The sequence below is a fragment of the Pan paniscus genome, chromosome 11, assembly GCF_029289425.2.
Source record: "Pan paniscus chromosome 11, NHGRI_mPanPan1-v2.0_pri, whole genome shotgun sequence".
In the NCBI taxonomy this organism is placed as follows: Eukaryota; Metazoa; Chordata; class Mammalia; order Primates; family Hominidae; genus Pan; species Pan paniscus.
This window is the reverse complement of record NC_073260.2, coordinates 6,972,645-6,985,136: the sequence shown is the minus strand read 5'-3', so window position 1 is coordinate 6,985,136 and position 12,492 is coordinate 6,972,645. Positions and strand designations below refer to the sequence as shown.

Sequence of the window (12,492 nt, the reverse complement as noted above, 5' to 3'; positions counted from 1 at the left end):
TCTGTGCTGGGCGTGGTGGCTCACGCCTGTAACCCCAGCACTTTGGGAGGCTGAGGCAGGCAGATCACCTGAGGTCGGGAGTTCGAGACCAGCCTGACCAACATGGAGAAACCCCGTCTCTACTAAAAATACAGAATTAGCCAGGTGTGGTGGCACATGCCTGTAATCCCAGCTACTTGAGAGGCTGAGGCAAGAGAATTGCTTGAACCCGGGAGGCGGAAGTTGCGGTGAGCCAAGATCACATCATTGCGCTCTAGCCCGGGCAAGAAGAGCAAAACTCCATCTAAAAAAAAAGAAAGAAAGAAAGAAAGAAAGAAAGTTATTTGTAATATGATAATAGATTTCAGGTGTAATACCTGAGTGGAGATAGTGAGTAGGCAGATGAATTTTTTTATCCTGGAGTTCGGGGGAGAATCTGACCTGTAACTATACACTTGGGAGGAGGGATCAGCATATACACATTATTTCAAGGCATGGAGAGAATGTGAAGAAGCCCAAAATTGAGCTCTGAGGAACACTAACTTTTCAATGTTGAGTGCAGCGGGAGGAGTGTAGCAGAAACTAATTGAGTCCATATATATATACATATATACACACATATTTTAAATTAAGATAAGTTACACTAGAGCCTGTTTGTGTGGTGTTAATGGTCCAGAACAGAAGGCTGACAATTTAGGAGAAGGATCAACAAAATATCAAAATCTCAGAAAATGCAGGTGGTAGCCAGGCACTCACACCTTGTAATGTCAACACTTTGGGAGGCAGAGGTGGGAGGATCACTTGAGCCCGGGAGTTCAAGACCAGCCTGGGCAACATACGGAGACCATGTCGCTACACAAAAATAAAAAATAAAAATTAGCTGGTGTGGTAGCACATGCCTGCTGTGGGAAGCTACAAGGGAGGCTGAGGTGGGAGGATTGCTTGAGGCCGGGAGGTCAAAGTTGCAATCAGTCGTGATGGTGCACTCCAGCCTGGGCAACACAGTGAGACCCTGTCTCTTTAAAAAAAAAAGAAAAAAAAAGCAGGGGGATGGGCTGCAGGAGCTTAGGTGTAGGGATCGGCATAAGTGTGGCTGGAGGTAGGTTTGTCTGCTTGGTGGAGGGAGGAGGGAGCTTATGTCTTACGGCTTCACTTTCCTAAGTGGATTATACATGAGGCAGAAAGGGAGTGTGAGAGGGCTGACTGTGCACATGAGCTGATGTGGGGAAAAGCAAAGCAAGCCTACTAGAGATTCAGAGTAGGATCCTTTGGTAACATTGTGTCCGTTTGAGCTTTATCATCATTAAAGTGAAATCTGCCAGCTCAGTTGTAATTTTCTTCTGGGAATATTCAGCTCTTCAGGTGCAGGTAACAGGCAAAGGGAAGGGCTCACCCAGATCTGGTGTCTTAAACAGGGAAGTGCCTCAAGGGGAGAGAATGCCAGGATGGAGGGTGTTCAGGAAGCAGTGATTGTGGCAAGGGACCATGTGACAGCCTGGGTAAGCCGGGAGTGACCTGATAGCACCGAGGGAGGCTGAAGAATGCCTGCTCATGTATTTCAGGAAATAAACAGGAAATGGTGTTCAGGAAGTGCTGGACTGTGTAGCCTCCAAGAAAGCAGGCCCCAAGGCTGTACTGTCAATGCTTGTTTTTTTTTTTTGAGACGGAGTCTCTGCCGCCCAGGCTGGAGTGCAGTGGCAGTATCTCGGCTCACTGCAACCTCTGCCTCCTGGGTTCAAGTGATTCTCCTGCCTCAGCCTCCCGAGTAGCTGGGATTACAGGCACGCGCCACCACGCCCAGCTAATTTTTGTATTTTTAGTAGAGATGGGGTTTCACCATGTTGGTCAGGCTTGTCTCGAACTCCTGACCTCCCGATCCTCCCGCCTCGGCCTCCCAAAGTGCTGGGATTACAGGCAAGCCACTGTGCCTGGCCTGTCAATGCTTGTCTTTTTAGCTCCTAACAGTACCTGGCTCACTGCAGGTGTTCACCAATGTTGGTTGAGCTGCACTTGTCAAAGTGAAGGTGGTGCTATGAAGTCAGTGGATGTCTTGGTCTGGCTAAGATGCTAATTTCTGACCTACTTGGTATCTGCCGTGCTGGGCCACTTTGTTGGGTAATGAAGTCCATCAGTGAAGACAAACAGCTGAAACACATGACTAGGGACAAGGACAAAATGACCAAGAACTGAGCCAAGAACTCGAATAATGCATAGTCAAGGCTGTTTAAAAACAATTTTATGGGCCAGGTGCTGTGGCTCACGCCTGTAATCCGAGCTACTCTCAGGAGGCTGAGGCAGGAGAATTGCTTGAACCCGGGAGGCGGAGGTTGTAGTGAGCCAAGATCACACCACTGCACTCCCGCCTGGGTGACAGAGTGAGACTCCGTCTCCAAAAAACAAACAAAAACAAAACCAATTGTACATGTTCCTCAGCCTTAGTTCTTGTGAGGTGGGTATTGTCTTTCTCTTTTTACCTTTGTTCGCTTTCTGAGTCACTTTCTTTAGTAAAAGGTGAGATTTATAGGATCTGAAACCAGAACATTGACTCACTTTTTTTTTTTTTTTTGAGACAGTCTCACTCTGTCGCCAGGCTGGAGTGCAGTGGCGTGATCTCGGCTCACTGGAACCTCCGCCTCCCAGGTTCAAGTTATTTCCCCACCTCAGCCTCCTGGGCAGCTGAGACTACAGGCACAGACCACCACACCCGGCTAATTTTTGGTAGAGATGGGATTTCACTATGTTGGCCAGGCTGGTCTTGAACTCCTGGCCTTGAGTGATCCACCCACCTCAGCCTCCCAAAGTGCTGGGATTACAGGCATAAGCCACCATTGCCCAGCCTCTGTTAATTTTTATTTTTATTTTTTTTTGAGACAGGGTCTTACTCTGTCACCCAGGCTGGAGTGCAGTGGTGTGATCTCAGCTCACTGCAACCTCTGCCTCCCAGGTTCAAGCGATTCTCTTGCCTTAGCCTCTCAAGTAGCTGGAATTACAGACACACGCCACCATGCCCAGCTAATTTTTTTGTGTGTGTGTATTTTTTTTGGTAGGGATGGAGTTTCATCATGTTGGCCAGGCTGGTCTCAAACTCCTGACCTCAAGTCATCCGCCTGCCTTGTCCTCACAAAGTGCTAGGATTACAGGTGTGAGCCACTATGCCCGGCCTCTTCAGGCTTTGATGTATCTTACCAAATTGCCCTCCAAAAGGAACATAAAATTTATATTAAGTTCTTCTCCATTTGAAATATCTCGGGTGGTTTTGCTTTCCTGATTGATGGAATAGCCCACCATTGAAATTATCTTTGAATATCCAACAGGAGTTGTGCGTTGACACTGACACATTTTTTTTTCTTTTCTTTTTTTTTAGGAGTCTGGTCTGTCTCTGTTGCCCAGGCTGGAGTACATGGTACCATCATAGCTCACTGCAGCCTCAAACTCCTGAGCTCAAGTGATCCTCCCACCTCAGCCTCCTGAGTAGCTGAGACTATCGGCTGCACTACCACACCTGGCTAGCACCTTTCGATAAGTGTAACAGTGTGTCCCCTCCCCTCCTCTCCCTCCACCCCTCCCTCCTTCCCTTCCTTCCTTCCTTTTTATAGAGACAAGGTCTCACTATGTTGCCAGGCTGGTCTCGAACTCCTGGGCTCAAGTGATACTCCTGCCTTGGCCTCTCAAAGTGCTGGGATTAGACGTGAGCCACTGTGCCTGGCCTAAGTCAGTTTTTCTACAAGCAATGGAAGAGATTGTTGATTTTTGTTTGTTTTCAGTTAAATACCAGGTAAGTTCAATGACTTGCTTTGACAGGACATCTTATATGAAAAATACCTATCTTTGAACACTAGAATCAAACTCAGGAAGTTGAGCTATGTACACTATGATAGGTACAAGGGAAAGAGACCAGTTTGAGAGAACAGTGGATTCACAACTTCCATCTAACACGAATGTGATCCATATATACATGGAGAGCAGACATCTAAACAACTGGAAACACAGCAGAAGGGCATGCTTTTTCGAAATTGTTAACTTTCTCATTTTCGTTCAGTACCCATATAGCTGAACTCACGTAATGAAATGTTCATAGAATGTGACCCTATTCTCTGCTACAATTAGAGGGATTTGTGAAACTTTTGTCATTTAATAAAACCATTAGTTGTAATTATTTATTAAATCAATTCATATGTTCCTCTCTTTTCACATTCAAATACGTTTTAATAGGAATGGCAATATATTTTAATGCTCCAGAGGAAAGAGTAGAACTCTGGCCATTGTACATTCTTTATTAAACATCAATACTGAAAACAGATTTACTGACATATGTATATAAATATAATCAAACTGAGAAAAAGGGACAAGAAATAGTAATCTCTCTCTCTCATGCGGTGGTGTGATCTTGGCTCACTGCAACCTCCACCTTCTGGGTTCAAGCAATTCTCCTGCCTCAGCCTCCCAAGTAGTTGAAATTACAGGTGTGCACTACCACACCCGGCTAATTTTCGCATTTTTAATCGTGACAGGTCTTCACCATGTTGGTCAGGCCAGTCTTGAACTCCTGACCTCAGATGATCCACCGGCCTTGGCCTCCCAAAGTACTGGAATTACAGGCGTGAGCCACGCATGGCGCCTGGCCTTCGCTTTCTTTTTCTATGTCCTCTCCTTCACTATCGTCTTCATAATAAAAGATGTCTCGAAATGGGAAAACTTGCTTGGGTGCTGCAGGAGTCTGGATTTTAGTGCCTTTTTTCTCCATCATTTTTTCTAACTTTTCCTTCAGCAAAGGTAGAGTCGTCTCATAAAGGTAGTCGATGATCTCTACAGAAAAGAAATTTAATTGTGCAGTTATCTGTCTGTACAAGGCCTCTTATCAAGGTCGAGGCATACAGGAGACTGGTAATGAATATGAACTGCTCTTGTTATTGCTGTGTGTAAGGTCTGGTTCCAATTGGTTTACCCACATTCACTTCTTCAATCCTTGCAAAAATCCTACGAGGTAGGCACTGTTTTTAACTTGTTTTTCAATTGAGGAAACCAAGGCATAAAGACATTAAGAGACTTGCCCAAGGCCTTGGAATTCATAAGGATTCAAACCCGGGTAGTGATGTCTGCTGAACGCAAAGACGCATTTCATCACAGCCCAGGGTACGATATCATCCAAATGGCAGGTCCAGGAGAAATACCAGTGCCGCGCAGACTGCATGAGAGAGCGCAGGCCTGCAAGCTCGTTAGTGAAAATCCAGGTTCTGGACTCGGTCTAGAGACTAGGAATTGGTACGTAGGTCTGAAATGAGGCCCAGAAATCTGTATCCTTTTTTTTTTTTTTTTTTTTTTTTGAGATAGGGTCTCGCTCTGTCACCCCGGCTGAAGTGCAGTGGTGCGATCACACTCACTGAAGCCTGGAAGTCCCAGGCTCAAGCAATCCTCCCACCTCAGCCTCCCCCTCCCACCTCAGCCTCCCCCTCCCACCTCAGCCTCCCCCTCCCACCTCAGCCTCCCAAGTAGCTGGGAACACAGACAAGCACCACCATGCCTGGATACTTTTTGTATTTTTTGTAGAGATAGGTGTGTGTGTGTGGGAGGGTCTCTCTATGTTGCCCAGAATGGTCTTGAACTCTTCATCTTAGGTGATCCTCCCACCTTGGCCTCTCAAAGTGTTGGGATTACACGCATAAGCCACTGCATCTGGCCAGAAATTTGTGTTTTTAACAAGTTCCTCACATGGCTCTGATGATCTGAGTTTGGGACTTACATATCTAAACCATCCACAAATGGCTACAAAGAAGGAACTGGGTGTCTTTTATTCTTTCTGGAATGTGTGTGTGTATGTGTGTACATGCATGTGGTGTGTGTGAGTGCATGCATGTGGTGTGTGTGAGTGCATGTGGTGTGTGAGTGCATGCATGTGGTGTGTGAGTGCATGCATGTGGTATGTGTGAGTGCATGTGGTGTGTGAGTGCATGTGGTGTGTGTGAGTGCATGCATGTGGTGTGTGTGAGTGCATGCATGTGGTGTGTGTGAGTGCATGTGGTGTGTGTGAGTGCATGTGGTGTGTGTGAGTGCATGTGGTGTGAGTGCATGTGGTGTGAGTGCATGCATGTGGTGTGTGTGAGTGCTTGCATGTGGTGTGCACGGGCATGTCATGTGTGCATGTGCTGTGTGCACGAGTGTGTGTGTGTGATGGCAACACCAGCAGGACTCAGTTATTTACAGAGTGGTCGCTAAGTGTCAAGCACTGGGATGACCACACCTTACACATTCATGACTTCATTTAGGACTTCTGGAAGTCCTGTCAGATAGGGATTATAATCTGCCTGTTTCCACCATTTTGCAGCTGATGAAGCTGAGGCTCTAAGTCCAGTCACCTGCCTAGGTGACTTTCATTACCAGCATGTGGCACCAAATGCCATGTTCTTAGCCATATAAATATTAAGAATACTAACCTGGAAAAGTCTTTTTCTGCCAAAATGGAACATAGACAGCTTTCAGCCTAGAAAATTTAGTTTGAACGTAAGATGGAGGAACATCACTTTAGAAAAGGAAAGAAAAGATAAAAAGCAAGTTAGTTTAAAAATCTATCATTTCAATACAGTGTAGTAAGTACATTTATTCAGGTGAGGTTTATAGTTTTTTTATCATAAACATAAGATCGTCATACATGTGTGATACAAATATGACACAATTTTTGTGGAATATGGAAAGCTATTGTTTATTTGGTTTAAAAAAATGTAAAGGGGAAAAAGAATCAGTAGTACAGAATGGATTCTATTTAAATTAAGATAACTTGTATCACTAGTCGAGAAGGCAAAGTATAATGCCGGCTAACGGGCTGATGCTTACCTTGTGCTCAGCCCTGCCCTAAGCACCTTAACTGCAGCAATAAATAATCCTCACGACAACTCAAGGAGGGAGTTACCACTCTCTCCCTCGTGCTGGAGAGACGAGGAAACTGAGGCACAGAGAAGCTGCCCAAGCTCACACGGCTAATCAGGGATAGAGCTGGGACTTCATCAAGTAGTGTGACTCCAGATCCTACCCTCTTAACCATTACACTCAGGACACATACATATTGGTCACAATTCAAAGACAGATGTTCCCTGATGTTTATTTCACAAAGCTAAAAAGAGCAGATGCTTATGAGGTTTTGGTACGTTTTCAATTTACAACACATTTCAATTTACAATAAGTGGGTCAGAAATTATTCTTAAATTGTTTTTTAAAGTAAAAACCACTAAACTTTTTGGGCACTTTTTCCTAATAAAAGGGGAACATTAAAAAACAACTAATCCAGCTGTTAAAATGATTAGCATGAAGAATTTGATCTGCTAAGTATGTAGAGGTAAAAGATGATCAGATTCTTCCGACCTCTTCATCACAGCAACCACTAGCTGAGGACGTATGTGCCAGGTACCAGACAATGTCTCTTTCTTGCATTATCTTCTTTTTTTTTTTTTTTTGGATGGAGTCTCGCTCTGTCACCCAGGCTGGAGTGCAGAGGCACATTCTCAGTTCACTGCAACTTCTGCCTCCAGGGTTCAGGTTGTTCTCCTGGCTCAGCCTCCTGAGTAGCTGGGATTACAGGTGCCCACCACCACGCCCAGCTAAATGTTTGTATTTTTAGTAGAGATAGGGCTTCACCATGCTGGCCAGACTGGTCTTGAACTCCTGACTTCAGGTGACCCACCTGCTTTGGCCTCCCAAAGTGCTGGGACTACAGGCATGAGCCACTGCACCTGGCCCATTATCTCCTTTAGCCTTCCTAACAGCCTATTAAACCATAATGCAGATGAGGAAACAAAGGCTCAGACAAATAGGGAACAATTGCCCACAGACTTTAAGTGGAGTCCCTGGACTCTATGCCAAATCTGTCTCGCTCTGAAACCCCAGCTCTAAGGCAGCCTGTGCCTTTTCCCTTCCCATAATGCTGTGCGCCCAACATGCTGCAGACCCAAGCCCATGCTTCAAGAAGTAACAATAACTGATCTGGACATTTTAAAACCAAGCAAGTGTTACACCTCATTAGGTGGAGAAGCTATCCTTAAATCCTGCTTATATAATTCACAAAGTCTTTAAGAATCTGAGAAGACTGAACCTTCAATATAATTTTTACCATTTTGTTATTAAAACTTTGAGAGTACGTAGTATTTCAAACAGTATTTGACTAGATGCCATAATCTCTATCTTAGAGTTTTGAGATTCGTAAATCTGAAATAGGTAATCAGTTCATCAGTTACCCCCTACCTGGATTTTGTGGGGCCCTTTTATTTATTTTTTTTTAATTTATTTTCTTGAGACAGGGTCTCACTCTTGTCACCCAGGCTGGAATGCAGTGGCGTGATCTCGGGTCACTGCAACTTCTGGCTCCCAGGCTCAAGCGATCCTCCCACTTCAGCCTCCAGAGTAGCTGGGACAACAGGCACGTGTCACCACGTGCAGCTTAATCATCAGTTCTTAAACATGTAATTTTATTTAAAACCATAAAAACCCATTTTAATTTTAAAAATCGTGATCTGAAGAAATGTCACAAAGCATACACAAATTTAATGGAAAAGTTGAATTTTTTTTTTTTTTTTTTGAGATGGAGTCTGGCTCTGTGGCCCAGGCTGGAGTGCAGTGACGCAATCTCGGCTCACTGCAACCTCCTCCTCCCAGGTTCAAGCAATTCTGCCTCAGCCTCCCCAGTAGCTGGGATTACAGGTGCCTGCCACCACGCCCAGCTAATTTTTGTATTTTAGTAGAGATGGGGTTTCACCATGTTGGGCAGGTTGGTCTCAAACTCCTGACCTCAAGCAATCCACCCGCCTTGGCCTCCCAAAGTGCTGGGATTACAGGCGTGAATCACCACGCCCGGCCGAAAAGTTGTATTTTTAAAAAGCGGTTTGACATTATAAAGGGCTTTGTCAATGTAAGTCGTTCTCAAGATGGGAGCTGGTGGGGTGCACATCAGCGTCACCTCCTTCAAAGCACCTGGCACCCTCCCTGCTTGGGGCCTATGATGCTGAAGAGTGGGCACCCTGCCCCTCAGATGAGCTGGAAAAGAAAAGGCTTTGGGACCACGGCATGTATCTGTGAGTCCTGGCAGGGCCTGGACTAAGAATTTCCAATTCTCCACATTCAAGAAGGAAGAGACGGATTGTCCTTTCTTGTTTGGTTATAATCCCAAACCATAAATAACTAACCACCAGAACCAGTTTAAACCCTCCCTAATGGTTCCGCAGAATATTGACTAGAAACAAAACAAAACCTTTCCTAATGGACCAATGGCGACCTCACACCAGTAGCCACACTTCTGGAAGTCAGCCAGGCTGCAGCAGCCTCACCCCACTGTCTACCTTCCAAAACCAAAGGCCAAACAATCCCTCAACATCCCTGCATCTGAAAGTCACTGATCCCCGAGCCCCATGATGCTTGGCAACACGTAGAGGGCCTGTGCTCTGCAGCCCAGCTCTCCCTTGCTTAGCAAGCAGTAAGTTCAGATATCGAGAGTGGTGGGCCTCTCCAATCGCAGGAACTGATTAAAATGCTAGAGCTATGTGCAGTGAAGGCTCACAGTGAAGGGAAAGAGAGACAGCTTATAAACACAAGAGCCATGTTCAATCTCACTTCTCACATGAGAAATGCAAATGAAAACCACAAGGAAACTGACAGAAGCTTAAAGAGGAACAGGATCTTTATATAGTCTTAAAATGTCTTCCCACAGCCATTTCTTACCACCAAAGGAAGAACCAGTATTTTTATACAGTGGGGAAAAGAGGCAGATGCTGCCTTAGCTAAATAATAAAAAAAAAGTCAAAACGAGAATCATGTACCTTGTGACATAATGCAGTGATAGCAAACATCAGGAATATGCTGTACTCCTGCCCGAAGGACACAGCCTGAATCTCCTCAAGAGGAAATACCAGACAAGTGCCAACTGCGGACATTCTGCAAAACACCTAGCCTGTATTCCTCCAAAATTTCACTACCATCAACAGCAAAGATGGACGATCTTCATAGATTAAAAGACAGTAAGGAAGGCCGGGCGTGGTGGCTCACATCTGTAATCCCAGCACTTTGAGAGGGATTAAGGCCAGGAGTTCGAGACTAGCCTGGACAACATGGCAAAACCCCATCTCTTCACTTAAGGCCAGGAGTTCAAGCATAGCCTGGGCAACATGGCAAAACCCCATCTCTACTAAAAATACAAAAAAAAAAAAAAAAGGTCAGGTGTGGTGGCTCACGCCTGTAATCTCAGCAATTTGGGAGGCTGAGGTGGGTGGATCACTTGAGGTAAGGAGTTTGAGACCAGCCTGGCCAACATGGTGAAACCTTGTCTCTATTAAAAATACAAAAATTAGCCAGGTATGGTGGCAGGTACCTGTAATCCCAGCTATTCAGAGGCTGAGACAGGAGAACTGCTTGAACCCGGAAGGTGGAGGTTGCAGGGAACCGAGATCACGCTGTTGCACTCCAGCCTGGGCAACAAGAGTGAAAATCCGTCTCAAAAAAAAAATTAACTAATTAAAAAAAAAAATTAGCCAGGCAGGGTGGTGCATGCCTCTAATTCCAGCTATTTAGGTGACTGAGGCACAAGAATTGCTTGAACCTGGGAGGCAGAGGGTACAGTGAGCTGAGATCACGCCATTGTAACTCCAGCCTGGGCAACAGAGTAAAACTCTTGTCTTCAAAAAAAAAAAAGGACATTAAGGAAATGGAACAATTATTAAAGGGGGAAAATGCTATCAAGGACATCACTGGGACAACTGGTGAAATCTGAATGTGGACTATGTTTTAGAGGGTGTACTATATCAATGTGAAACTTCCTGATTCTCGATTGTACTATGGTTATGTAAAATAACATCCTTGCTTGGGAAGTGGTATCTGCCACTAACTCTTGAATGGTTATGGGAAAAACCGTATTCCCTTGGAGGAGGGAGAGAGGGATGATAAAGTGAACGTAGCAGAATGTTCAGAAGAGGCGACTATGGGTAAAGGGGATGCGGGGTTCTTTCTGTTACTCTTGCAACTTGTTTAGCTTTTTGAAGCCTTTAAGAGACTTTGCATACATTTCATTTGCCTTTCTTGGGTGTCTTCGGTGGCAGGTGGGCTGGAGGGAGGGCTGGTCTGATTTATTTGGTCCAGAGCACAGAGACTGGAAGTCTCGAATAAACACACACATTGCAGCTTTCCTGTTCTGTGGCGCTGGCACGCCACCCTGCAACCACGCAGTGTTTCCTCACCCAAGACTGTATCTTGGCGCTTTCTTTGCCCCACCACCGAGGGGCTTTCTCATTATTTTTTGTAGCTATAAAGAATGTCACTATATGGGTAAAATACATATATAGCCAGTCCCCTATTAACAGGCATTTTGCAGTCAGTTACTCTGTATACAAGTCATTTCATGTATGTGTGAAGTTGTTTTGTAGAATGTATTTCTAGAAATGGAATTATTTGATTCCAAATGGAATTACTAGAATTATTTGAATTTTGAATGGTACTAAGGCTGCAAAGTATGTAAAATTTACCAAAAAAGATAACAATAATTGGAGGGAGTGAATGTAGATCTTTAATAAGGATGGCTGGATTTTGACAGTTGCTGAACTGGGGTGATGGGTACATGAAGGTTCATTTATTTTGTATCTGTCTAAAATTTTCCTAATAAAGTTTCTGAAAAAAATAATTAGGCATTGCTAATAAAGCAGTACTTAGAAGAAAATATATGGCCTTAAATGTATATTACAAAGGAAGAAAAATGGAAAATGAGCTAAGAACCCATCTCAAGAAGTTGAAAAACAACAGCAAAATAAACTCAAAGAGAGCTGAAGGGAGAGTGTGATAAAGAGCTGACATTAGAATAATCACAAGATAGGGTCAACGCAATCAAAGCTGGTGCTTTGAAAAGACAATCTCTGGTAACTCCTATTCAAGCAGTAACAAAAGAGAGTAGGTATAAATAGCCAACATTAGCCATCAGAACATCACTCAGATCCTGCAGACATTTTGCATAAACCATCTATGGAAAATAGATACTGGTTTCCTGTAGGGCTACGCGTGGCTGGTGAGTGGTAAGGGGACACTTTTCACTGTGTTTCCTTTCAGGTTTCTTTCTTTCTTTCTTTTTTTTCTTTTGAGATGGAGTCTTGCTCTGTTGCCCAGGCTGGAGTGCAATGGCACGATCTCGGCTCACTGCAACCTCCGCCTCCTGGATTCAAGCGATTCTCCTGCCTCAGCCTCCTGAGTAGCTGGGACTACAGGCACCTGCCATCATGCCCGGCTAATTTTTGTATTTTTGTAGAGACAGAGTTGAACCATGTTGGCCAGGCTGGTCTTGAACTCCTGACCTCAGGTGATCTGCCCACCTCGGCCTCCCAAAGTGCTGGGATTACAGGCAACAGCCACCGTGCCCAGCCTACGTTTCTTTAATTCTGGACTACGTAATCTATTACCTATTCCAGAAAAACAGCAAAATCAAACTGAACAGTCAAGTCCTTTTTCCTTATGGGTGGGGCATGATATTCAGTTCTGTATTTGAATTGTTACACACAA

The 12,492-nt window shown here is 44.6% G+C and overlaps 1 protein-coding gene across 3 annotated transcripts in view; it reads right to left on the bottom strand.

Moving 5' to 3' along the window:
- Positions 1 to 4,237: 4,237 nt before the first annotated feature.
- TTF1 (transcription termination factor 1) overlaps positions 4,238 to 12,492 on the bottom strand; it is a 30,061-nt gene continuing 21,806 nt past the window's right edge. For 2 of the 3 annotated variants that reach the window (XM_008975982.4, XM_014346308.4), the window contains 2 exons: positions 6,411 to 6,496; positions 4,238 to 4,785 (listed from right to left, as the gene is read on the bottom strand). In XM_008975982.4, the coding sequence (XP_008974230.4) occupies positions 4,532 to 4,785; positions 6,411 to 6,496 (340 nt within the window). In that variant the 3' untranslated portion in view covers positions 4,238 to 4,531. Of the gene's footprint in view, positions 4,786 to 4,857; positions 5,418 to 5,455; positions 6,497 to 12,492 lie in introns of those variants that run through there. The other variant, XR_010108997.1, reaches the window with a different exon arrangement.